This window comes from Megascapheus bottae, chromosome 20 (genome assembly GCF_031878675.1).
Source record: "Megascapheus bottae isolate mThoBot1 chromosome 20, mThoBot2.hap1, whole genome shotgun sequence".
In the NCBI taxonomy this organism is placed as follows: domain Eukaryota; kingdom Metazoa; phylum Chordata; class Mammalia; order Rodentia; family Geomyidae; genus Megascapheus; species Megascapheus bottae.
The window spans coordinates 35335048-35362498 of NC_143528.1; the positions used below are offsets into that span (position 1 = coordinate 35335048).

The 27451-nt window shown below is 51.0% G+C and overlaps 1 protein-coding gene across 2 annotated transcripts in view; it reads right to left on the reverse strand.

Moving 5' to 3' along the window:
• The window catches only part of Gfra2 (GDNF family receptor alpha 2), a 74626-nt gene extending 57699 nt beyond the window's left edge, over positions 1-16927 (reverse strand). Inside the window, exons 1-3 of one of the 2 annotated variants that reach the window (XM_090354270.1) lie at positions 16252-16927; positions 10808-11122; positions 5510-5593 (exon numbers count right to left, since the gene is read on the reverse strand). In XM_090354270.1, coding sequence (XP_090210396.1) covers positions 5510-5593; positions 10808-11122; positions 16252-16291 — 439 coding nt within the window. In that variant the 5' untranslated portion in view covers positions 16292-16927. The remainder of the gene's footprint in view (positions 1-5509; positions 5594-10807; positions 11123-16251) is intronic. The other variant, XM_090354271.1, reaches the window with a different exon arrangement.
• Between the last annotated feature and the right edge of the window lie 10524 nt (positions 16928-27451).

Genomic DNA, 27451 nt, shown 5'->3' on the forward strand with positions numbered 1-27451 from the left:
ACTTCTCAAGTATCTTTTCCAGAACAAGCAGAACATTCCCACAAAGCCATCTACTCTACCCAGTCTCTGGAATGTGACCCCAGTGGCCACTATCCATGGTGGTCCTGAGTGCTTGGCACCATGAATCACCAGTCCACACGAGGCCACTGAACTGCTCTACGCAGCGCTGAGAGAGATTTGGTTGCCAAGAGCAGAGTGGCTCTGAGGTCACACGGCTCGCAGGTCAAGGGTAAGGATCAAGCCTAAGACTGGTCAGCCTCAAAGTCCACATCTCATCGTCCACTTGTGAATCCTCTATGGATGTGAACTGATGTAAAGCACAATGCTAGAGGAGACAGAAAGACATCACACACTGTGGCCTCCCAAAAACCATTACCACAGTGCACACAGGCCCCAAAACTATACCACCGCTCTGGAGAGAGCGGGCACCTGACAGCCATATGCAAGATTGCTCGGCCAGAGGTAGTACTTGAACATTAGCTCTTTCCTCTCTAGTAGCCCCTTAAAAGGAGACCACTGGGACCTCATGTCTTCCCTGGGCTCTGGATGGTACAAGATGGCCCAACCCATTTCAGATGGCCAGAGCCTCACTGGTCCAACAAGCTAAACACTGCCAGTCTTTTACCACCAAGCCACAAAAGGCCACCAAGGCCCATGGTTCTCACGAGCTTCCCTCTGTGCTCAGGAAGATCAAAACTGCCTAAGAATCACATTGAATCCCAGGGTCCCAATGTCCTCTCAAGATCACCTGGTCAACTCCATTCAAGCCCTCAGAAAGCTTTACTCTACTGTGGAAGCTACTGCCAAGTCACCAAAAGGCATGCAGCCATTTATCACATGCCAGCTAGGCCAACCCTGCCACCATCTGCCATCCTGACCTTGAAGAAATCATTCTGTGATCATTTTTAAATAGCTACCATATTTTTATGCAACATATCAGGCCCTGGGCCAATCACTTACCTGCATTATTTCATTTACTCTTTGCAAAAATTCTAGAAGGCAGGTGTTCCCTTTTGTTTTCATTTTTGTGTATTTGTATGCTTCAGGCCTTGTGCTAGGCACGTGCCACACACCCGAGTCACGCTCCTGACCTTTATTACATCAGATGTTTTCAAGGTAGGACCTCACTTTTATGCCCAGGACATACTGGGCTGCAGTGTCTTCCTGCTCGTGCTTCCCTGCACCAAGATCCCTTGATCTCCACCTCCCAAATAGCCTCTACACCCAGCCTGAAGATAGGTGCTTCTGACAGCTGCTGAGGAAACCAGGGCTTACAAAGGAAGCACCTACAGCCAGTCTGACACCAAGATGGGTCAGGTCTAGGTCTGTCCCCTGTCCCTGGATCTCAGTTTCCTTTACTGTCAGGTGAAGGGATAATCCTGTATGCTCCTGGGTTCCCTTCCAGCTACAGGGAAGAAGAGAAGGAATTCTGCATAATTCTGCTTTGTTCCCCATGCAACACTTGTACAGGATGCTGAAGCCCTGACACTAAGATACACAGGCAGTGTCTAACCCTAGCCAAAGCCACTTGCCTGTCCCTTCTCCATGTCCCTTAAGCATAGCCCCAGTGGCTGTGGGCTCCTGTACCCACCCTCCCAGTCCTTTTCACTTTCTCATTGATGTCCACCCTCTTCCTAAAGGCCATGCTCTTGGATCCTCTATCCTGAGGCAACCTCTCTGCCTGAAAGATTTCTTCTGTATTTATGACTTACTCCAGCCTCTCCTGCTTCCTCAGCTTTATTCACAGGATCCTAGAAGTCTTGGCATATGAGGCCACTCAACTTCAATTTCTGGGCCAGCACATGCCCTCTGGATGGCCTCCTGCCTCCACTATACATATCCAACAGTGAGAAGGCAACAACTGCCCAGCCTAACCTGGTCTCCAAGGCACCACATGTACACATCCATTCCCATTCAAGCCCCTTCACCAAAAAACCTGGCAGAGAGCAGCTAGGAACATAGGAATAACAGGTCAAAAGAGCCACAGCAAAGCCCAAGACCATATACCCTGTTATGAAAGGCTTGGAACCCAGATGGTGATGCCTATTGAAAGGTAGTGAAATCTTTAGGAGATGGGGCCTAAGAAGAAGAAGGTAGATGACTGGGATTTATCCTCTATGGGGACACAAGAACACACTGTCCCTTACTCTTTTTGCTTCCCCTTGCCCACTACAAGAACAGCTTTCTTCTATCACATACTTCCACCATGATTTACTGCTTTGCCACAGGCCCACGAGCAATAGAGTCAAACAACCATAGCCAAAAGAACCCTCTCCTCCTTTTAAGTTATTTCTCATAAGTATATTCTCACAGCATATTGTTAATCAGGAAATCTAATTAACACCCTCCTAGGATTTGAACTCAGAGCTGTCTAACTCGAGGCCTGTAATTTTCCCATATGCCAGGTATTCCCTTAAAGGTTCAGTTTCATGTTTACAAGGTCAGCTAGAAATGCAGGAAGCAGAACACGTCTCACTACTTCCCCATGAAATCTATATTTCCATATTAGGTGCAGGACATTTAATGCTTCCAACATTCCTGTCTCTGTGGGCCAGAGACACACAGGACACAGCCAGACTACCTCTGCCTGGCTTTGGACAGGGACTAGCTGATCCATCTCTGAACCTACCCTCTCAGGTTAGACTAGGAAGAGAGAAGAGTAGGCAAAACTCCAGTCCTCCAAGCATCTGGCCAGTGGAAGTTCTGGTAAGAATCCTGACAAAGATGGGACTAGCTTTCATTGCCAAGAACTCAACTAGAAAGGAGGTGCGAAATGAACAGCACATGCCCAGAGGCCCCTTATAATGTATCCTCACATCTCAAGCAGCAGATGGCAAAGTGACGGAGGTAACATGACACCTCAAAGGTCCTATAACTTCCTTCCATGATGCTCTAGTTGAGGACTATGGGCCCAGAAGAGGAAAGGCCACCAGAGTCAACAGTAACAATAAGAGGGATAGTCAGAGTCTCTAGAGCTTGTCCCTTTTGGTGGGAGTGGTCCAGAGTCCACAAATGCAGTGGTTGCATGACAGAGTTATCACTAGACTGCAGGGTAAGGGAAACTGACGCAGTGAGTTCCGCATCCAGTAATTTCCTCATTTGTCTTGTTGACATCCTGTCCCATAGAGTGTCAAGTTCATTATGTAAAGATTTTCTGCAACAAAGACACTTAAGCATTGAGTCCAGGAAACAGCAGGGGCCTGAGTTAATGTCAAGACCTTGGAGTCTCATCAATTACACAGCAAGGCAAAGGTATTCATTTACTAGAGTAAACCTAATGGCCATTGCACACACCTGGTTCCTGAGCAAAAGGTAAAAGAAGCATGGGTGCCGGTGGGGGCCGAGGGCATCCTCACTGGACTTCTCCCATGTCAACACTATCCTTACCCTACCTCTTGTCTTAAAATCTACCGATGCAATGTAAAGTTGCTTATTCCAAAGCAGTCAAGAAATATGAAAATGTCAGTCCACCACTGAGCCTAGTTTTGTCAAATGGGCAAGATTTATCAGAAAAGTGTACAGGCAGACTCAGGATAGAAGCCTGCTCAGGGCCCAGTGCATCTGCTAGGACACCTACTGGGAAGGTCCTAGGGCAGGGGATTCATTATAGTTGACTCGCTTTGAGGTCTCCATTCTATTCCCCAAGGTCTACCACAACCCAAGGCCATGTCCAGATTGCCACTTTCTGTCTACCATGGTATAGCTATCAAAAGGCTCATGTGCCAAAGGCAGATATCCATCTTGAAAACTATTAGGATGTGGTGGACAATTTTAAGAGATAAAAACCTAGCAGGAGATCTTTCAAGTATTGGATGGTTGTGACTGTGGGAACCAGATCCCTTCCTCTTTCTGTTTCCCTTCCTGGCCATGAGATGAATAGTTTTGCTCCATCTCTCACTCCTACTATATTATGCCACACGGGCCCAAAGCAACAGGATCAATGAAGCATGGTCCAAAACCTCTCCTTTCTGAGTTCATTGTCTCAGGTATGTATGTATTATAAAGACAGAAAGCTGACTAACACACTGGCCAGTGTCTCTCTTCTCAAAGAGGGTGAGGATTTCCCACAGGGACACATGCACCACCCCATTTCTAATCTCCATACATCCCCAGTCTTGATCACCTGACTAGGTATTCTCATCTTTGTCATCCTTAAAGTAGACAAAAAAGTGATGGGAAATATTCAATAAGTCTGTTATACAAAACTCAAAACTTTGGTGACAAAAGTTTTATTCTTTGGTATTTAATGTCTCTAGTTAGGGAGAATTAATTTTCCTTCTAATGGTCAAGAAACATCATCCTGAAGAATTCTTTACTCTGAAAGAGCTTAGGGAAGTCTCTTGGTTCACAGTTTGGAACAGTGGTCATCAGTCAGAACTAACTATGGTGCCCCCTTCCCCTGGGACATTTGGTAATGTGTGGAGACGTTTTGGATGTCAAGACTTAGAGCATCTACTAAGCACAGGTCAGAGAGGATGCTAAACCTCCTTTGAGACATAGGAAAAACTGCTCAGACCAAAGAATCTCCATTGCTGTTATTGACAAAATCTAGTTTAAAGCCACAAGAACCTCAGAAGATTCCAAAGTTGGCCACTAAACCAGAAAGAAAAAAAAAGTCCCTGTAAATCTGTGGCTATAGCCAAGTACCAACAGCTCAAGCCTATAATCGTAGCTACTTAAGAAGCTGAAATCTGAGGACTAGAACTAATATATGAGACCAGCCTGGACAGAAAATATCAAAACTCTTATCTTTAATTTCCCAACAAAAAAATCAGAACTGGAAGCATGGCTCAAGTGGGTAGAATACTAACAATAGATGAAAAAGCTGAGTGAGAGTTCAAACGTGCACATATTCATGGCTGTGTTCCTGGCCCCTGTAACTAGAGACCAGTCAGCCTAGCCATTCACCCATTGACAAATAGTAACTCCTGGAAGAACTCATTCCTTCCCACCATCCTCAGGGCTGCTCCAAGTCAGGCAGCCTGCTCCCAGTGCTTTTAGTACACCTGCATTTTAATATGGCCATCTCTTGAGATGAGGTGGGAAATTCCCACTTTTACCAGGATTTCAGATTTGGCAATTTTTGGATTAAGGGTGCTCAATCTATGCCAACAACAATGATTCACATTTCCACAATGCTCTCAAGAGTCCTGGATTGTCGATCCACTGACAAATATCTAACAAGGTAGCTACTGTTACTCTCCCCATTTTGCAGCTGAGGAAACTGAGGTACTAAGAGGACAAGCTTGCTCAAGGACAAGCACTCCAAAGCAAAAAAGACAAGGAAATAGAATAGTGGAATGAGCGTGGGGGGGTGATGAAAGAGAGAAGTGACATCACATTCAAACCTGTCCATGACAAATATCCTCAAATGCTTCACTCCAGTCCACCATGGGAGGAAAACCAGAAAGTCTCCGAAATGATAAAAGACAGTGGTCCAGGCCCAGAGCTGCCAGGGCCACAACTCAAGAACGAGCGAATAGGGCAAGTCCCAGCCAGGGCCACTCACCTGAGAAGATTGAAGCAAGCCTGAAGATGTCAGAGAGGCGCGAGGTCACCGGCTCATAAGGTGAAGCTTCATAGAACTCCTCACCTGGAAAAGAGATGGGCATCAGACATGGGCTCCTCTTGTACAGAGTACTCCCAGCGCTCACTTGGCCTGTTCCTTCTCTGGCGGAAGTAGGAGACTAGGCAGCCTTTCCCAGAGTACAAAGTGTTGGACAGAAAAGGTCAACATTTCTCGTGGACAAGTTACTTTTCTCCCAACTAGAGCAGGTAGAATGGCCTGTTCTCTTAAGTAACCTTCCTGCAGGAATAACCCTCTTGGAAAGACTTCTGAAAAGGAGAGGACAGGAAAAGGCCAAGCACAATGAAAGGATCTAAGTCAGAGAAGATCTACTCACCTCTCCCCTACCCCCAGTTCCAACAATCTATGCAATGCAACTTCCTCGTTTCACAAGATTGAGATGGCCCAGACAGAAGAAGCCACAGGTCAGAGATCACACAGCTTTCTATGGCAGAGCTGGAGCTAGGCCCTAGACTCTGGTGTCCTCATCCCCACTCTGTGTGGGCTCTGCCCAAATCCCTCAGGAGGACAGAATTCCCTCTTCGTTTCAGCGCCAGAAGAACCTGGGGCTGATGGTCATGGAGTAAGAGGCCTGGACAATCCCTATTCACAGGCTCCTTCTCCTCCTGACTGCCTGCTACCACCCCAGACTTTCCTCAGGACTTTGGGAGTGTAGCAGAGGTTCACAAATGGACACCCAGAAAAATAAAGGAGATAAATGCAATGAGCTTCCCTGGAGACCACCACCACCTCATGGGGAATCCCTCAACCTGTGCCAATGCCTCACAGAACAGGAAACAGCCTCAAGAGACCTGGCCAGGAAGGAGCAATCAATGTACTCTCTCTCAGACTATGCATGTGGTGAGGGGGTGGGGCTGACAAGGGGTGACCCACAACATCCCACATTGATTTCCCACCCACCAGGGCCCTGCACCACTGGCAAGCACCCTGTCACAGGAGCTCAGATAGGCAATGTTCATGGGGACACAGAGGAAGGCACCCTGCCCCAGAGGTATTTAGGAATGCCCTCAGAAAGAGATGCCTTCTGCTAAACCAAAAGGCCACCTAGAGCCAAGTCTGCTGCTATAGCTAGGCCTGTGTTAGTTCAGAAAGCAAGCAGTACAAGCTCATACCTATAATCATAGCTACTCAGAAGGCTAAGATCTAAGGATCATGGCTCAAAACCAGTCCAAGCAGGAAAGTCCAGGAGACTCTTATCTCACTGAAGTACCAAGAAACTGTAAATTGAGCTATGGCTCAATGGGTAGAATGCTAGCCTTGAGCACAAAAGCTCAAGGGCAGGCCCCAGGCCCTGAGTTCAAGCCATAGACTGGCACAAAAAGGGAGGGAGGGTAGGAGGAAGCAGTCCAGCTGCTAAGCCAAGCAGACTCCAGGAAGCACACAAAAGAAGCCTAGCCCCTCCTGGTGATAAGGCCTCTGTCTCCCACCGCAGCTCATAGGACAGCGAGGGGCAGTGCACACCACAGGTGAACCTGCTGCACTCAGCTGATGACCCCACCCTGCCGTGTTCATCTTTATGGCCTCTGGCCAGTCCCTTCTTCCCAAATCTAAAAATCTACCAGCCTTCATGACCTCGGGGTCCTCCATTCTATCTAGCAGCTCTCCTGGGAGATTCCTGAGGGTAGGGCCCCCACCATCTGGGGCCAAGAATCACTTCTACTATGCCTCTTTTATGCCATACTCCTGAATGTGCTTGAGGCACAATAACCTACTCCATCTTCTCCACTATCCTAGGTGTGTAAGCTCAGCACTATTACTCCTCTGCACACTGACAAGGGCCAGCGGCACAGAAACCTTAAGAAACTTGCCCTACCTGGTTTTATGTCACACGGTTGGTGAAGAGCAGGCAGAATGTGCCTCTGGGTATGAAGCAACCTAGGAAGGTGGATCTGAAGCCCAAAAGACTCTCTCCAAAACAGTGTCCTTGAAACTAAATCAATCTTTGGTGAGCAGGGCTGCCTGTTACTTCCCACAGGAGCAGGAATCTGCTGCCTGCTGGACGATACGCCCAGGGCAGGGTTCTTCCTTCTGGTCTGCACAGAGGGCAGCCACAGGCAGACCTGAGTGGCACTGGCTAACCTTAACCAGGGACCTGGAAACCACTCTAACTCCACTCATTTAAGTGGTCATTCTCTGCTGCCACTTAAATCTTACATCCAGGATGTCAGGTTCTTGGGAACGGTACAGGGAAAAGACTTTGTTCTTCATGACTGACCCATCAAAGCCCCTCAAGTTTCACACCCCCAGCCAACAGTGCTAGTCCCACTTGGTAATCACAGAAGGAAATGGGCCCTAGGGGTCACCCCCAAGGCAATGGGAAGAGACTGGCAGAAGGCTGCAGAAACCTGAGTGTGAGTCTGGGTTTTCCTATCAGCTTGCTGAGTGCCCTGGGAACCCTCTCCATGCCTTGCCGTCCCCACTCATTGGGCAGTGGACCCAAGCAATGTCCAAATCCTTTATGGTTCAGATTCTAAGAGGTTACTGGTGGTCAGTGGTCACTGCTTCAAAGACCATACATGGCTGCCACCACTGGCATGTCTTTCTCCCCTGCCACTCCAGATCCTTCCAGAGGCAGAAGTTATCAGCTTCAGAGGGGAGGGGGGAGAAGGTAAAGAAGAGACGTGGGTGAGTCACACCCACCCATGGGGCCCAGAAGTAAAGAATGGAAGAAAAAACTAGTCTACGCACATTTCTCCTCTCCCAGCAGGCCCTGCCTTCCCCTCACTCCAAGCCCAGCTGGGTTATTAAGTGTCATTAAGAAACAGGAAAGAGGTACCTACAGCCTCTCCAAGGAGACTGCTCTACCCCAGTGGTAATAATTAGCTCTTGGGTGGCCCTGCCACTCATGGGGACTTGGCCAGCCACTCAAAAGCTTCCTAGCTTTTCCTGATATCTCCTGGCAGATCTCTGACCCCAAACCCAAGAGAAGGTAGATGGGAAGAAGGGATGGGAATGAGCTGGACGCTCTTCTGGGCTGAGTTCAAGGAAAAGCCTCTCAGCTTGTATGTGACCAGCATGAGGACTGTGGTTTCTGCAGTGCTACTATCCTCTTGAGCACAGAGTAGGTGTTCAGTTAACATGTGGAGTAAATTAATAAATCAGCCATCTCAAGGATCAAAACCACAGACCTTATAGAGGCACCCAGGCCTAAAGGGGCTCTGAAGACCCCACTGCCAAGTGTGCAGCTAAGCAAGGGGTGTCATCACCACAACTGTGATGATGTCAAACACCTTGTCTCTCCAGACTCCCAAAACTGTCCCTTCATGTTGATGTGGCCATGCCACAGAGGCTGCTTGAGGTGGCAGGGCTACTTGTGCCAAAAGATCCAGCAGCAGTTCTTCTGTCCCCTTATCTGTCCGTATGTGGCCCCAACTAGCTTCCCCCTGTCCTCTGCACTGATCCTGCAGGCTCTGGGAAGGCAAATCGGAAGCAGAAGTGTCCCACTGGGAAAGCCAGAGCCATGATGACTTGCACATGAGCATGGGCTCTGAGTGGACAGCTCCTCATCTTGTGTGGAACCAAACACGTGTGTTAGGATAGTATTTTTCTCCTCGACTCTTCTGGCTCCAGGAATCAAGGTTGCTGGGGAAAAGTGGCTGTCTCATAAAGTAATTCTTGTTACGGATGGCAGAAATGCTACTAGCCACGGTACACACGTCCAATTCCACATCCCTAGCATAGCTGAGCATCCGGGAAGTATGCAAACTGTCGACAAGAAGGATCCTGCTGCACACCTGTTGCCCAGTACAGCTGATTTCCTTTCTCCATCACCCTTGCAGAATTCCCCTCCCTGTGCTTCTTCCCATGTGGATGGTCCCAAGCCCTACCTCTTCCCACTCTCAATGCGATCGTGCGCACTCTGTGATTCCTGAGAACAGGACCGGAGTCTCTGCACTCACCTCATTCCAGAAATCCACTCTGGCCAGTAACTGACATGAGCCCTCAAATAAGCCCATCACCCTTCTCCTTATAACCTTTATTGTGCTCTTGATCAGCCCTGTCACCACCCAGGTGCCATGACAGGAAGCCAGGAACCCTCCTTTGTCATCTCTCTCCTACCCTCTTACAGACCACCAGCCACCAACACGGGTTGATACCACCTTCTGCAAAGTGCTTTGTTCCCTTTTCCTCATAGCTGGCTGCAGTCCATTCCTGCCACCCTTATTCCTGATCTGCATCAAAATGGTGGTGTTTGACTCCTGTTTTCTGGATGGTTCTCATGCATGAGGACCACACAAGCTTTCTAAAGACAAGTACAATCCACTCACTTTATTTTGGGGGGTTCCCTGCGGTCCATCTCCTGAGCTGTGTCCTTCCTCTACCGCCCCACTTTTCCTGTAGCTTTCACTTTCCTAACTCTTACTCATCCTTCAGTATCAGCCTAGAGGCTGCCTCTTCAGTAAGCCCCTTTAGATGTTGTCTCAAGAGCTAGGAAAGCAAGGATAGGAAGATCAAAATTTGAGGCCAGCTCAGTGAGACCCTATCTCAATTCTAGCTAGGAGGGACATAGAGATAGAGGATCACAGGACAAGGCCATCTCTGTCCAAAAAATAATGACAGCAAAAAGGGCTAGGAGTGTGGCTCAAGTGGAAAGAGCTTACTTAGCAAGCCCAAGACCCTGAGATCAAAACCCATACCCTCGTGGAGATTTCATGACAAAGCTTTAGATCCCCTTCTGAGGCGCTGCCTTTGCACTCTGCACCTTCCAATCATAGCACTGACGCTGCCAAATCCCAGAACTCCTCCCCTCCTTCCCTCCACCCCGCTCCTTACTTATAAACACCCACCAAGATGATGAACTTTGTCCCAGCTTGTGCTGGCAACACCTGGCAGACGACACACTCTCGACACTTACTACATTCCTAACCAGACATCCAGCCAAATGGCTGGACATGCAAATCCCACAAACCCCAAAGTCTGGAGTAGGAAAGAAATACAGGGGTGACGTTGGAGGAGGGACTATCAGGTTCTGTCTTGGGCAGGCTGAGACAGGCTTGCCAGGGGACCCGGGGTCTGCTGCCTACAGAAGGTACCTATGTCTTCTAGAGTGGTCTGGAATCCACATGCAGAGCACACCTCATTAAACCCAGGGGATGTGGTGGTAGAGGGGCAAGGGCTGCTTCTCTGTGTGCCCCTGGCCTGCTATCCCCTACCAAGTCCTCCGTGCTGAGCCACCGGCCCACCTCACCCTCATGGCATTGCTACCCTTCCCCTGCTTACCCTCAGTCAGCCCCAGGTGGATACTCCAGTAGATCTGCAGACACTGTAGCTCCTTCTTCATGCCCCGCTTGCAGCGGCAGTCGTACAAAGGACTCTCCTGCAAGACCTCCAGGGCGGCCTGGCACTCCTTGTTGGCCAGCATGGTATTTCGATCTCGGCCCGCCAGACACTGTCGAAGTGTGCGGTAGCGGGAGCTGCAGTTGGATTCAGCCGCGCACAGCTCATTGGCCCGGACACAGTCCACTGGGGGGCGCCAGCCGTGGAGCTCAGGGCCCTGCAGGGAGGAAGGGCTGGCCAAAGAGCGGAGGGTTTCGTCTGGGTGGTGGGGAGGGAAGACAAGCATGAATGAGGGCCACCACGGTCGCTGCCCCCAAGATGCAGGCCTGGGACAGCGGCCCTTCAGGAAATGTCACACCCACTGTACACCAATGCATATCACGGACCACTCAGACCCAAAGGTGAACTCAGGCATGGTCTCAGGCTGCATGCTTGGCACACCTAAGCCAACACAGCATCAAATGCCCAGAAGGCCTTGTTGGAGACCACAGCCAGGCTAAGATGCCAGCTATCCAGAGAGATCTACACCACCTCAGCAAAGAGCTGGGGCTGGAGGACTGCTAGGGGGTACAGCTGTGTGGGGGGGCTGGGGGAATCTCATTCTAACTCTACCCAGGTCTCCCACCAACTTCTGAACCAGATAGGAGGGCCATCCAAAGCTTTCTTCTGGCTTGGTGGACTCCAGAAGGTCATGTGACTTTCAGAGTCTGTCTGCTCCTTATACAGACCCTCAAGTCCACTCTCCACTTCGCCTCTAAGGGAGACCCAGCTCAAGCACGCGAGATGATGGCTCAGAGTCACACCAGACACTGCAAAGCCCCTCCAGCCCTTAGTCTCCTTGTTCTGAGCTGATAAGCTAGACTTTCCCAACAGCCAGTAAAAGACAAGCCTAAGCCTGTGGCCCAGGGCTGCCCAGGACAGAGGACAGTCCTCGTTAGAGTCCACACCCTCACACCTGCTAGTCCAATTTCACACAAGACAAAGGCCAGAAGACCTTCAGGCCAAGACAACTTCCACTCCAAAAGACAAAACTCCATCTCAGCATCTCTGTCTGCTCCTCCCATCTCTATCTCTCGGTTTCCCTCCTTACTGCCTCCCAAGGGCTACGTTCTCAACAGATTCCCCCCTCCCCCTCCTCTTCTCTTCCCTCTCCAATCCCCCTTTCTTTCCTCTGCCCCTTACACTCACATTCCCCTGAAATTCTCTCTCCCTGTCTCTCTTTCAAAAGCCAAATACTACATGAATCGCAAAAGGAAAAGGGCTTCTCCCTCACAGGCCCTGCCCCACAGAGTGAACCTCACAGCTCCAAAAAAACTGGACAAGCACCCGTCAGCTCCCCCACCCCCAGTGCCCTGGGATCGGAGTAGGAAAGGACTTGCAGATGATGCACAGGCTAGTCTTGGAAACAAAGCTTCCAAAATGGTGTCCTCCAGACCTGGACATCTCTCTGTCCTTCCAAAGCCCCTTACTCCAGGTCTTGCCTCAGAAAAGCCCCATACCATGGTCAGAAGCACAGCTGCCTTTTCCAAGAACGATTTAAGAGATGCGTTCCCACCCCAAAACATGATAAAATTCCCAGTCCAGTGAGCCCTGCCTTCCCCCCTCGGAATACTGCAGGATACACACACACACACACACACACACACACACACACACACACACACACACACACACACTCCCACCTCATATCCCTGCCCAGAACCACCAATCTTGGCCTTCTCCCTAGGAGGCCCTGCTCAGGGGGGGAGCTACTGCAAGGAGACAGCGACACCTACAGGCAGAAAGGTGCTTAGCCAGTCTGTCACTCCCCAGTGCCCAAGAGAAAAGCAATCTCTCCCAGAGGAAACCAGGGCAAGAAGCTACACCACCAGGACACAGCAGAGAAGAGCACGGAATTGGCGGCAGCTGGAAGAGGCACGGGAAGGGACAGGACAAAAGACAATTCTGTCCTCCACTAGCCACATCTCTATCCTAGAACAGGAAGAGCTGAAGGATGTGACCACACTAAGAACAGACCAGAGCAAAATCCCTACAGAGGCAGCCAAACCTGCCCAGGTACCTGCTGGCTGGCCAGAGACATGTCCTCCACACAAGCTGAGGTAGCATCTTTCCTTTCCTGTTTCAGCAAATTCGCACATCCCTGCACTGTACCTGAGCACCTCTGGGCTTCCTAGGAGCAGCTGAGACAACACTCCCCCACACCCCGGCTTGCACCTGCCAGCCAGCCAGCCCTGGGCTCTCCACTGACTTTGTCCCAGGGCCTTAGGACATGGTTCGAATTCCACCTGACTTTGTCCCGGGGCCCTAGGAGATGATTCACATTTCACCTGACTAAGCTAAGGGCTGCACCGTCCAGCAGGACTGTGACTGACCTCCTGTATCCTCAGCCTTTTGTAGCCTCAGAATTTACAATGGACTTGTAGTGAGGATGTTGGGCCATAAAGACACTCACCTTGTCTACCCTGCAAATGGGTGTGATATAGAGTCTCAAGAGATTGTCTTATACAGCCCTGGGTAGATTCCAGGGCCCAAAGCAAGGCCTTTGTCCCTGTTCTGCTAAGTGTATTCCTTGATGGGACAGGGATTCCTGCTGCAAAGGACTCAGACAGCCTTTTAACAACTCTCCCTGGTTCTTATATTAGATTTCACAATGTACAGAATTAATCAAACTCAGCCAGGAAAGGGAATCATGGCAACCCAGCGCCTTTACCCAAGAATCCCAGGAGAAGAAATGTCAGAAGGTATCTTGGAGGTATTCCCAAAACCCTAATCAAAAGGAAGCTTGGATCTATCGAGAGCAGACAGGTGAGGCAGCTTCTAGAGACAAAGGAGCTGAGAAGGCACAAGATTCTGACTACCCTCCTATACCCAAGATCCCCCAAAAAAGAGCCAGAATGTATACCAGAATACCCATGGAGATGAGGCCCTGGGATATACAGTACCTCCACCCACCTCACATGCCCCAGGGCATTCACTTCCTGCAAACCAACACTGGAGGTCAGGGTAGCTGGGCAAAAAGAGGCTCTCCATCCTTTAAAGAAGTTTTTCAGAGACCTCTTCACTCAGAACCTTGGAAAAGGCAACCCAAGGCCCGTGCCCTGGAAACACTCCTCACCAGGTCCAGCCAAAACCATCTACCAAGTCCCAGGCTCTTGAGACAGCCCCAACCAATTCCCAACTATGAGATCCTGGCCATGAAAAGGACCCCAGGCCTTCACACCACCCCATGCCATTGTTCCAGCATCTTTGAGCATCCTATAGTCATTCCTCAGTTAAGCCCTCAGCCCAGTGTGGCAAAGGGACTTTTCAGGGCCCAGGAAACTGAAATGAAAGGTTCTGTGACTCAAGAGGATGCTAGCATCCCTTCTCTTGAAATATCGACCCCTGTTCCTTTGCCACTCAGCCCTCGGATCATAGATAATGGTAGGCATCTATGCTTTTCACCCCAGGCACTCACTCTTGCACATACACCCATCATAAGCAAGAACCCAGTTCCACTTCTGGACAGGAGAGACGGCTGGTTCCTCAGCCACCTCCACCAGGAACATCCTGCCTGCAATATGAGAGTCTGGGCTTGAGAGGGAGGCGCTTAAACACACACACACACACACACACACACACACACACACACACACACACTGCCCCTGCCCTCAGAAAGCATCCACAACTAGGAGCCCTGTCTGGCTGTGGGGTAGGGTGCAGTTCAGCTGCAGTCTGCTTTTGCCTGAAATACAATTTTCTTTTCTTCTTGGCCCTGATCAGTTTAAGCCCCTGAAAGCTGTGTTTTCACACTAGCAATGAGAGAAAAGGTCAGGTTTTATAACAGTCCCTTCAGAATCAGAGGCCACTTCCAGAGGATTGCTAAGAAGGGCTGCAGGATCTCATAGCGGGCCGTGGCACCTTCCCACCTCCAGGCTCTGTCCCTCACACCCCAGAGAAAAACTGTCACTGGTTGAGGGAGGCAAAGGAGTGAAAGCCACACCCCAGGTCAGGGCCATACCCTCTAGGATGGAATGCCCAGAAGTGGAAGGGGCAGGAGAACAGTTACACAGGAAAACGAGCCTGGATGCAGCCAGCACTGATTCCGTTGACTTCAGATCCCCTACCTAGGCACTTCTTAGGCACCTGTCATAGTCCCTGCATTCTCTAACAGGGAAGGGGTGCATGTGCCCCCTGCCTGGCAACTTGGCACACCCTAGCTACCAGCAAACCACAGTAGCTGCAACAGCACTGGCACTGCTCTACACACACACACACACACACACACACACACACACACACACACACACACACACACCCTCCTAATCTCCTACTCTCTAGAGGAAGCTGGGACTCTTGGTCAGCACACAGACTGGCAAATGCTCCCTTTTCCTCACCTGCACCAGAAAATTGCTGCCTCTAGAGCCCTGCTTCCCAAGCAGCTGAGATTTCACACAGCATAAAAGGAGGCAAAGGGGTTGCAAACAAACCAATGGGGGGGAGGAATATTCCGGAGCATGAAGCCCCCCTCCTCTCTGCCTTGGAGGGAGAGGGCTTACAGAAAGAGCAGGGGTCTTTGTTCAGATCTGTTTTCCTCCCTGCCTACTCCCCCACTTTCATCCAAAGAAGCAAACTTTGGCCTCTTTCCCCTCACCTTCTCCCAGCTACTGACCCCCCAGCCTCAGGAGGCGCGGTAGGGGAAGGCCTCAAACTTCCGCCTGCAGCCCCGCTCTTCCCCACCCACTCATCTGGCTTGGATCTGGGTGGAAGGAAGCGCAAAGGATGGAGAGAAACTTGCAAAGTGTTCCAGAGAGTGGGGAGAATGGGGTGAATTTCGCGGAGGTTGACTGGCAGGTGGGGGGGGCTGCCTGGGCTCTTCAGGAGATGCCCAACCAGAAGCTCCTGCCACATGCTCCTTGGCTATCTACTCCTGGAAGGAACCGATTGGGAAAGGGGGACTGGCATGATTTCTCTCGCCTCCCCCCTCACCAAACCTCCCCCCACCTCTCTTCCAGATCAAGAGTTTATTTATTTTTCTTAAGTTGATGCGATGTGAACCCATTTTCAGGGTCTCACGTGTGTGTGTGTGTGTGTGTGTGTGTGTGTGTGTGTGTGTGTGTGTGTGTGTGTGTGTGTGTGTGTGCAGGGGAGGGGGGGGAATGGATCGGATGTTGTCAGTCTGCTCCCCGCTCCCCTGCGCAGCCAGCCAGCCGTGGCAGGCTCCCTCTACCCGCGTCCAGGCTGCCGGGGCCGCTGGCATCGTGGGCGCCCGGGCCCCCCGGTCGCCCCTCGGCGGCGCGCGCTCTCCGTGGTCTCCCGAGGAGCCCCCCGCGTCCCCAGCTCCTCGCCGGCGCCCCCGTGACGCGCGGCCCCGAGCGTTCCCGGGCTCACCGCCCGCAGGTACTCACCTAAAAAGAAGAAGAGGCAGAAGGCGTTTGCCAAGATCATGTTAGATAAATCCCACCGTTGGCTTTTGTTTGTTTGTTTGTTTGTTTTTGTACGTGTCTTTCTCCCTTGGGTTCAAAAAGAAGAAATAAAATAACAGTCTCGCCAAGCCGCGAGAATCAGCCCCAAATCCAATGCGGAGATCCCTGCCAGTCCGCCCGGTGGAGATCCGGAGTCCGGAGAGCGTCGCCCGTGGCAGAGGGGGTGGGGAGGGAGGCGGGCGGTGAGCCGCCCCTCGACGCCGGCCGAGCCCACACGGTGACGGGGAGTCTGGCTGCCCTCGAAGCCAGCAGCCCGGTGCTGAGGTCGTCCGGGGAAGGCGCGAGTCCCCGCGGGTCCGGCTCCCCGGTGCTGCCCGGGAGGGGACGGGGGAGGTGGGGGCCAGGCGATCTGCGCGCGAGTGGCTGGAAGCGGCCAGGGAGGGGGGATCGGAATAAATGCAAATAGCAAAGAAATCCACCGACGGGGGGTAGGGAGCGCCAAGGAGCGATCCAGTCGGGAGCTTCGAGGACGGGAGACCGAGGAAGAGACCCGGAATCCGGCCCCGCTACCCTCCGCTCCGCTCACTTTTTTTTCTGATGGAATTCCAGCGCCCGGGCGTCTCGGCGTGCGTGGACCTCCTCTCTCCCTCTCCCTGCCTCCGCCTCGCTCGCGCTCTCCCCAGCTCTCCCTCGCTCTCCTCTCTCCCGCCCTTCTCCCTCTCTCCCCGCTCCTCCCTCCGCCCGCCCCCTCCCCCTTCGCGGCTCTGCGCCCGCGCCCCTCTCCTCCGCCCCGGGCTCCGCGCTCGGCTCCCCCGCGGCTGGCGACGCGGGAGCGCGGCGGGCGGAGCAGCGACCGCTCTGCGGCGGCGGCGGCGGTGGTGGCGCCGGGAAAACGCTGGCCGAGGGGACAGCTCCGCCGCCGGCTCCCTCGGCTCGGCCGCCTGCCCTTCTCGGGACTGACCTGCTGCTGCCTTGGCCGGAAACGGACCGACTGCCCCGGCTGAGGCTTTTCCTCTCCCCGCAGCGCCCGCGGCCCGCGAGGAGCGGGACGCCTCCACCAGTCCCGGAGAGGCTGGGAGAGGCTGGAGGGCTCGGGGGTCCCCCGGAGCCGGAGCCATCCGGCGGCACGGGGAGCTGGGGCGCTGGGGAGGGGGCTCCGCCCTCCGCGGGCTCACGGTGCCCCTCGGTCCGGTCTCCCTAGCCGGGTTTTATGCTATGGACGCCCTACGTGGGGAGCCCCGGTGCCCCCGCCACACAGCCGCCCGACCCAGTCCAGCCCCGCGCATGCATACGCGCGTGCTCCCCACGCGGAGCTCCAGAACTTTCCCTGCACATCCGCGACGCGTCTGTCCCCCCTACACCCCAGCCGCACAGCCTGTGTGGGCGCCCCGATCTCCGAGGCTCCAGAACCCGCCGAGCAGCGCGGGAAGGATCGGGCGGGTACCCGCTCTCTACCCGGGCTGGAACACCCCAAGAGCGACCCGGGCAGGGGTTCCGAGCCACCCAACACCCTCTGCCCACTCGCCCCGAGGCGGGCCAGGCTCCGGGGAGATGGTCCCTACATAGCTGGCAGCTCTAGGTCCGCCTCTCCCTGCCGGGAACGGGGCGACTGATCCATCTGTCGGTGGGCCTCACCGGCGTGTGGCTCAGTCACGGAATTTACAGTAAACGCCCAGAAGCACCGAACAGGGGGGGCGTCTGGGTGGGGAAAGGTTGGAGGAGAAGTGAGGCTGCTGACACGTTTAGGTAAAGCCAGATGGGGAGAGGTGTCTGAGCCACAGCCCCCGGGCGCACACGGGGGCACACCGGGTCCCCCAGTGTCACCGCCGCGTGACGCTGCCGAGCCCCTCGCCTTTCACGCACACATTCCCTGCACGCCGCTTAGCGCACTCTGGGGGTGCTAGGCGGGGTAGGCGCAGGGCCCCATAAACTTCAGGAGCTGCCCAAAACCGGCTCTGCGCTGCACCCAGGGTGTCTTCGGACGCGCCTTTTAAGACGCATTTTTTTAATAAACAAATCTCCGAAATAGAGTCAATGCTAGAAATCCACTTCGCCTGGAGGGAGGGGCCGCTCTCAAAACCAGCAGTATTCGCTAGTGAGAAAGCCAGCTAGAGGGAGCACCTTCCATCTTGTGGATTTAGGCGGGAAGGAGGTTTCTCCCAGCCTTGGAGGAGCAGGGCAGGGATGGGGACATAAGCCTTTCATTTGGCCTGCCTGCGGTGAGCCATTGGCCGGGTCTCCGGCCTCTCCTCTCCCCTCCCCTCCCAGAGTGGAGAATTTGTTCTAGGAAATGTCTATACATTCGACAAGTCCTTCCAAAACCTGAAACTTAAGGAATGGGCGTTAGGCAAAAGTAGGTTAAAAAAAATGAAATGCAATACCAACAAACAGAACATTAACCGTGCACGCGCACACGCGCGCACACACACACACCTTTCTGCCTCTCTCCCCTATTTCCGGTTCCTTCTGATGGTGCAAATACCACCTACCTCCACCCATTTGTATTCAAGCAAGCCATCTCCACCAAGGACACCAGACATACTCTGAAATTGTTGCTCAACACATCCTTTCCTCTCCTTTCTTTTTTCCCTCTCCTCTCCCCTCTTTCCCTGTGGGTGTATGTGTATGCATTTATATTATACACATCAATATATTGTATTTATTAATAAATAATTTCATTTTCTTTTAGGGATAAAAAAAATGTTGAAACATAGAAGCTTCACCTTCCCTGCCCCAACCAGTGAACGGGTCTGGGAAAACAGCGATGGACATGGAAGGCTGGCTCCCAGAGTTCCCATGGAGATGGGGAGGTGAATTGTAACAGGAGGTGAGTGGCTGAGACCCTCCAGGGACTCAGGACCACCCAGTCCACCTCGGAATCATGGGAAAACCAGCTCAATATAACTGGGGCACCCTGACCTTGGACCTCCTGTCCCTGCTGTCACTACAAAGCTCTCCCACCCTGCCCATCTCAGCCTTCTAACTGAGCTGGGCTTACATGTTCATGGTCCATGTATGACACCATTATGTCCTGAACACCAGCTGTGTGAGATTCTGATGCTCACAGGATCTGAAGAGGAAAGAGAGGTAGTAGAAGAGGGCAGTTTAATCTCTTTGAGTCCCAGTTTTTTCATCTATAAAATGGGGGTTTGGGGGGAACTTACAAGATATCATACACAGTACAGCTGGAAGGCCTGGCTAACAGAGCATTGTTCCTCTCTTTCCTCTCGGAGCCATAAGAATTTACCTATATGGCAAATTAGAAGTCAAGAAGAAACGGTGGCATGTGTTCAAGAGAAATAGAGACCTTTTCTCTAGAGGATAGGAACAGATCCCACCAAGAGAGTCACAAAGGACGAGACTGACTTACAATACCTGACAGCTGAAGCCCTTAGGCTTGGAAGACACTTCCTCATTCCCTTGGGTACCTATATCATTCTGCCAGCCTTTAAGATTCCTGCACAGCTGCTCCCGGGGTCGAGGGCGGATGAGCCACACGGAGGGCCAGTCCCACCTTGCACAGAAAAGGGGAGACACACAAGCAGTAGCACAGACATGAAACACGAACAAAGAGGACACTTAGCCATTTAATGCCTTCTTTTCTGCCCTCTCTCTGGTCCCACTTGTCACTTGAAGATTCTCAGGAGGCCTAGAGAAGCACCTATAGCCACCTGTTCTGACATCAGAGTCTACACTTTTCTTCCCTTTGGTGGAGAGAAGAAGGCTGAAGTATTCCTTGCCCTGGAGATTAAAAAAAAAATCAATCAGAAATGGAAAAAAGGTAACTAACCACCCAACTAAGACATATCAGGAGCCACAAAGCTGACAAGACCAAGGTGCCCGGGGCCACAGGACAACAACTTGACCCAAAGTATCCACACTCAGTCAACCAGCACAAACTTATTGAATGCTTTCTCTGTCCCCACCACAGTGCCAAAGGCTGTGGGGAATAAAGCAGGCATGTCACTGCCAGAGAGCATTTATAGATGGAGTTAGTCACATCCACAGCAAGAGAGGGAACCCAAGGGCACATTTGGATGCAGTAAAGGAAGAAAAAGCCGGTGTTCAGGATGTTAGGGAGGCTTGCCTGGGGTTGAAGAATGTGAATTCACTCTAGACAGGGAAACATGAATGAAATTCAGCTGAGCACCAGGACATTTCAGGGAAGGAAAATGACTAGACAAGGCCAGTGATAAAGGTTTGAATAGCCAGCAGTTGGGATGAACCGAGGATTGAGGTGGGCTGGGGCCTGGAGGGAGATTCAGGGTTCTAATTGGGTTGCACAGTGGAGGACTGCTGGCTTAGAGTTTGGACTGCTAGGCGCTATTGAAAGTATTTGAGCAGGCAAGTGACATGATAAGAATGATTTTAACAAGATGGATGTGACAACTGTGTGAACGATGGAGACTAAAGATCAGTTGGGAAGCGATTCTAACAGTCTCAGCCTGAGGTTCTGAGAAGCCCAAATGGAAATAGCAGTAATCAGGGGCAGGAGGAGATGGTTGTCAGAAGCACTGCATTGTAAAGATGAATCAGCAGGATGCTGGTGATGGCTTGAACACAGGGCAGAGGGGGGAAATTGCCTTCCACTCAGAATGAACAGAATAGAGTAAACACACCAGCCCTAACTTTTCAAGCTTTGCCATTGGAAAAAAAAAAATTTAAAAAAAAAACCACCAAGTCTCTGACAAAATTGAAGTTAATACCATAACTTAATACAACAAGATGCTACTACAATAACCCTTTGGCTGGCCCTGTTTTGCAAGTGAGAAAACACAGGAGAAATGTGATTTCATTTGCCTAAGGTCCTGTGTGAAGAGGCAGAACTAGGACTCAAACTCAGGCACTCAGGATTCAAGGTATACATTAGTCATTCTGGACTCCATGTAAGTAAAGTGACAGCCAGCCACTCTCCACACCTATAAATTTTCATGTCTGCATTAAGAATATCTAAGATCATCCCTTTCTCCCGACCCTGGCTAGCAACAGTGTGTGTATGTGGCGGGGGGAGGGGGGGAGATGAGAATCAAAACTCCTACTTTTTGCCTCATCTGGTCTTATCCTCAGAATCCAGGTCTAGAGGCTAGAAAAGGTTGTTTGCCGGGTGCAGCAGGTCTCAGATGTGCGCTCTGCCCTGGATCTTTCTGAAGCTTGCTGGTGCTCTTCAGCCTCCTGTCTCCCTCTAATGGCAGGCTGAGCCCACACCAGTATTCCCTTACAGCAGGTTTTAGTCAAGAAGGAAGGAGTGAGCCAGTCTGGGAAAAGACACCAGCAGGGATTTAACTAAGCCATTTCAAATCCCCAAAGAGTGAACAGCACGCTATGCAGCAGGGTGGGTGAGACCAGGCTAGGAGAGAGAAATGCATGCTGCACTCGGGGGCATTGATTTCTCTAATTGATTTCAGTCAATGTTCTCAGTGCTTCATCATTCCCTTTAGAGGGCGGCACAGTGGGGGAGGTGGATGTGGCTCTGCTAAGACTCTCCCTAAGCCCCCATGGACCTCTCTGCAGCCACACCCATCCCAAAGCACCCCTCACCTCCGTACTCTAAGGTAGCCCATTAGATGGGGAGGAAACTGCTTTGCTGCACTTCTGCAGGGAAGAGGAGGGGGGAGGCAAATGGGAAGCTGAAGCTGCTCCTCCAAGAAGAAGCCATCAATACCTCCTGAAAGGAGCATGGCATCTCACAGGAGCACAAAGCACCTTTCACATCCAGGTCTCCGGTTCCTATGGCGTTACCAGGAGGAAGGTTTGGCCGACCTAGCTTCCCTTCTAAGTGGTCCAACTCAGAAGGCCAAGGCTATGACACCACAAACAGCAAGGCAAAGTCTGCATGGTTCCCCTCGCCTCCAGAAAAAGGAAAAGGAAACATGCATCCTTTCTGACTTGGACCACCATTCCATTTTCTCCTCCAGTGTGGGACATGAGAGTGAAGGAGAAAGTACCAAAGCCATTTAGGGTGACATCTTAATGTCACTCCAGGGAGCCTAGAAAAGGCTGATGCTCTGGACATTCTAGACTGCCCAACAAGGGAGGCAGTCTTTACCTCCATGATAGCAAAGTGAGCTATGGAATCTAAGACCCTAACTCAATGCCTCACCACACAACTGCCCCAGCTACATAGTTCTGTCTGTAATTGGCACCATGCTGGCCACACCCAGCCTTGTCCAGGTGCCAACTTGGCAGCTCTCAGCCGCCTGGAATCCCAGAGTCTTACTTGGTCACTAGCCATCTGCAAGGTTGCTCAAGGTCAAGGCAGAATCAAGAGAGAGTGGCAGTGAGTGCTTCTACCAGGAGGCTGAGAGGCTCTTGATGCCTGGCACCCCCAGGGAAGCTCTCAGCCCCAGTGGCTCCCTACAGGGACCATGCTTTATTTAGCCAAGCCTGGCAAGGTAGGTGAAGCATCATACATATGAGATGGACTGTCAAAAGGCCCAGTTCTGTCTCCAGGGCCTGGAAGGCAGCTCACAAGGGACTTCGGACAGAAAATGGGGCCATAGCATCTCTCTCTAAGCAAATGTGCTTCATTGAGCCCAAGGTAGACTTTTGTCAAACGATCCCACTCTAACCCCCATGTTCAACCCCGTCAATTCCAACCTCTTTTCTGGGAACTTCTTTTCCCATCATCCAGAACCTTGCCCAACTGTCTGCAATCGCTCATGCTTTCCTGTTCTGCCAACACCCTCCACAGGTTAGGGAAGGAAAATATTGAACCCAAAAGAATCACTAATTATAGCATTTAGACTATAATTTACCCTCACACTCTGGGCTCTTAGGGTTGGAAGAAAACCTATGGCAAGAAGAATAACCATGTCCATTGTCCCAAAAGTCCCTCTGATTATAGGCACTCTGGGGTTTCTTGTTACCTGGGGGGCCACCTGTATATAACCATTTTCTTTCAGCTGGATACACACAGGGTGCTTCCATCACACCCCAACTCACAGCCCCCATAGAGGCCCCCAGATCATTCCCAAGGGCATCTGCTTGTCCAGCTGGACTGGACATAGAAGCTCAGCATTCTACTGTCCTCCTGGCTGCCCCACAGCAGTGAGTCTGTACACTGGGAACTCCATTTTGTCATGTTCCTGCTGCCTGGACCTGGAACAACACTCCAACTAGTGGGTGTGGCATAATAGAAGAAGGCCCAGACTAGGATTTGAGTTCTGGTTTTGTCCTGGGTTTGCTGCCAATCCAGACAAAAGTTTGGTACTATTGGTGGATAGCTCTGTGCCCATTGCCCAGGGATGGTAAGGATTTCCCAATTGAAACACAGAAAAAGATGAAAGGAAGGTGAGAGGGAAGAGAGGCTAATATAATGGTGGAATCCCTGTGTTCTGTCTGGGCTCCATCCCATCTCTCAGCTTATCTTCTATCCAGTTCATCCCACAGAATGAGCTGGTAAAGTGGGCCATATGAACCTCAGACTTTTGGGATAGCAATTCCCTACTCTGAACACCTCACAAATGATCATGAGGACCAAGCGAGATGCTGACTCAGTGCTTTGAAACTCAGGAGAAGCCATCCAGGTGAGGTGATGGTGATAGGTTTTGTAGGCAGCCCACATTCTTCAGTGAATCCTGGACCAGTCTTCAGCATTTATCTCAGGCATGAGTGCACCATTCTCACTGTGCTGCTAAGACAGCCTGCAGAGTGAGGCTTCCAGGCCCCTCTGTGAGCAGCCCTCTGGACTTACTCCTCCTATTCTGTTGAAAGGCTTTGTCTGTCCTCATCTCTGGACTCAACACTCTGTGTAGACAGACATCCACATCTACAACACCACCATAGCCCATATCCTTAGAGGTTGCCATGGAAGTCTTCAGGAAGTGTTTGATGAAGGAATGAATGAACTAATGATGTCCTTTACCGTATATAACTTCAACACAAGTCCTCAGGCTCAAGATCCTTGACCTGCTGTCAACTGTTCATCCTCTATTCCTGGATTCTCTGGGGGCTCAGTGACCCATATAATAAATGCATCACTTTCTCCTGTTCTGTTCTCCTTAGCAAAAATTGATAAATTTGACCGGAGGATTTTTTTGCCATTTAAGTTCTTTTAATTCAAACTAGATTGGCTTATGCTCTTGACTTTAAAGTCTAATTCTATAAAGATTTAGCACATTAATGGGAGTCAGATTCATTAGAACTCCCAATTGACACAATGGACCACCTCGCTCTTACTTGTTCCCAATGTAATCCCTCACCCCTCGACTCCAGCCTAGTAACCCCAATAATATTTTAGTCTAAGGAAGCAGAAGTGGAACAGCCATCTTAGTTCTTCCCCCCCAAGACAGCCATATAGAGCTGGCAACAGCACTGGGGATAGCATGGGGTCTCCCTTCCCTGTGGACAGAGCACTTGCCCTGCTTCAGTAGAGATAGGAATCAAGCACTGCTGGTTTCCAAGCCATGTACTGTAGCTCAAAACTCTGTAATCCTAGCTACTTGGAAAGCAGACCTGGGAAGATCACTGTTCTAGGCCAACCTGGGCAAAAAGTTCAAGAGACTCCACCTCCACCAGTGGCTGGGTGTGGTAGCACTTACCCAACATTCCCATCCACACAGGGAAGCACAAGCAATAATTGCCCAAGCAAGCTAACGCATAAACCAACGTCAATAACCATAACCAATGTGAAAGGGGCTTGGGGTGTTGCTTACGTGATAGAATGTCTATTTAGCAAGCCTGTACTCCTAAGTTCAGGCCTAGTAGTAGGACCATCCTCAGGAGTCAACATCCACCTCCACACATGTGGCTCTCCTGTGTCCCCATGGAAGGGGTTGATTTGGCCAGGAGCACCTTGCATTCCCACCTCACCTTGCACCGAACTGACCACTCTGCTTCCTCTTAGCCAGTGGCAGCTCTGAAAGTCAGTCTGGTGAACAGATCCTAAGTGAGATGATAATCTGTTTAGTTTGTGTTACCAGTGTATTGTGTCTTCCGGAACCAGCAAAACATGGTCTCTTTTGTTGCAGTCAATCTCCATCAATAACTGAATTCTTCAGTGCCTTCTTATTACTCCTCTGTGACACATATGCATTTCAAAGAAATGTTGACAGAGAAACACAGCCTTAATGCAAGGTAATGGCTGTCTTAGTGAAGAAATCAAGCACCAGGAGAAAAGGGATGGAGAAGGAGAAGAATTCTCAACATTCACTCCCTCTGCTCTCCAAGCACATATCATTCATTGATCAAAGCACTGACTTCCCAATTCAGGGCTCTACACAGCCACATCAGGTACTTGGAGCAAGTACAAAAGCACAAAGCTACAAGAGCAAAAAAGTTCCCTCATCCATTTGCAAGTTCAGATCCCACAAATCCTGAGTCCCCTCCAGAACTGTGCTCTGTGGCTGGACAGAAGTTCCTTGCACTCCTCCAATGGCACATTAATGGACTGCCCTGTGTGACACTCATCCCCACTGGGAGAAGCCCCAGGGCGTGTCTCTGGAGATCTTTGAGAAGAGAGAGTCCTTTCCACCACCCTACAGAGGATGGAGAAAGAGTTTGTGGGCGGACCCTCCTGTGCCAAGAAAAACTACCACTCCCGTTGGATTCCACTACTCACTAAAATAAATGCTTGCTCTACAAGACCCACAGTGAACCCCAAGGGATCAATCAGGCTTTCATTACAAAAGGTCACTTACAGCTCTGGTCACATCTTCCTCACCAGGTGCTCCATCCACCGTATCCTCAGACCCAGAGAAGACAGGGTCTCCCCACAGCCCCCTGGGAACAGCCAGGAGTGGAAGGTAAGGAGACACACCCCATCATGTTTGCTGGGAGCACAGACCTGGACCACACACAGACTATCACCTCCTTGGCAGCTTGTCTAGCCTTGCATTTTTCACAGAGACTCATAACTGCACCACATTGTGGGCCCTGGGTATTCACACAGCCAGTCACATGGCCTAAAGGAGGCCTGGGCACATCCCCCATCTCAGCTGCTCCTATTCAGGCATGCCTCTTTAGAGTTCAAGTCGAAGCTTCCTGCCCTGCTTCTCTGTCCTTCCTACTCCTTCTCATGGATTTTAAGAAACAATATATTGAACTATTGGCCACAACTATTACTCCAGACCTTGAAAGATGATACCCTACAAGACACCCTGGCACTGGTGGCTCATGCCTGTCATCCTAGCTACTCGGGAGGCTGAAATGTAAGGATCACAGCTCAGAGCCAGCTTGGGCAGGAAAGTTGGTGAGACTCTTTACCCTTACCCAATTAACAGCCAGAAAACTGGAAGTGGAGCTGTGGCTCAAATAGGATGCTAGATTTGGGAAAATAAAAATAAAAGCTGAGGGACAGCTGAATTTAAGTCCCACCTAAAAAAGGAAAAGACATTGTCTGTGTCTTTGATAAAATAGGGTGGAGGTAACCCTGCTTAGAAGTGGCAGGCAAATACCGAAACAAATAAGTGCAATAAGGTCTGTAAGCTATGCTGATTGAATTAGGGTGTAGAGGACAAGAGACTGACTGATGGGTGTAGAAACAGTGAATATTTATAAACAAGGGTTTTAGGAAAGAAACAAGCTTAGCTCTGTTATCAGGGGCTGTTTCTAGATATGTAAGTTTTCTAGAGGTGGAAAGAGATAAGCGGCCTGAACCTATTCAATAATATGGAGAGCTAGTGCACAGTTTCATGTAAACTATCAGATGTGGGCCAAGCAAAATGGATTATATTAGTTAAGCTGGGTCAAGTTCGATTTGCCGCTGCGACAAACAGCTGCAAAGTCTCAGAGGCTTGACACCATTTCTTCTTCATGCTACATGTTCAGTCTAGGTTGGCAGAAACTTGTGCTCCACATAGTCACTGAGAGATGGAGAGTGGCTCGTGAGACATCGTCGTTGCTCCTGAATTTGGAACCTGAGGCCTCCTCCAGCATCAAAGCAGGAAGAGAGTGAGCTGGAGTGCAAAGAGCTGGCCAGGAGTGATATACATCATTGTTATCCATAGCCATTGGTCTGCCATGTTGGTCCATTAGACACTGTGACTGGTAGATACAGGACAGAGATGGAATATCTGGTGGCACCAATATCACTATCAGAAAGACCAAGGAAGCTCACTGTGCCGCATGCAAAACTTCGGGTTTAACCAATCAGAGTCCTTCAGAAACCCTGAGTCTGGCTTGCTTGGAGCCAAGCAATTTCTGGAACTTAGCAGTAGACACGCCTTCTTCCTAACTCCAGAGT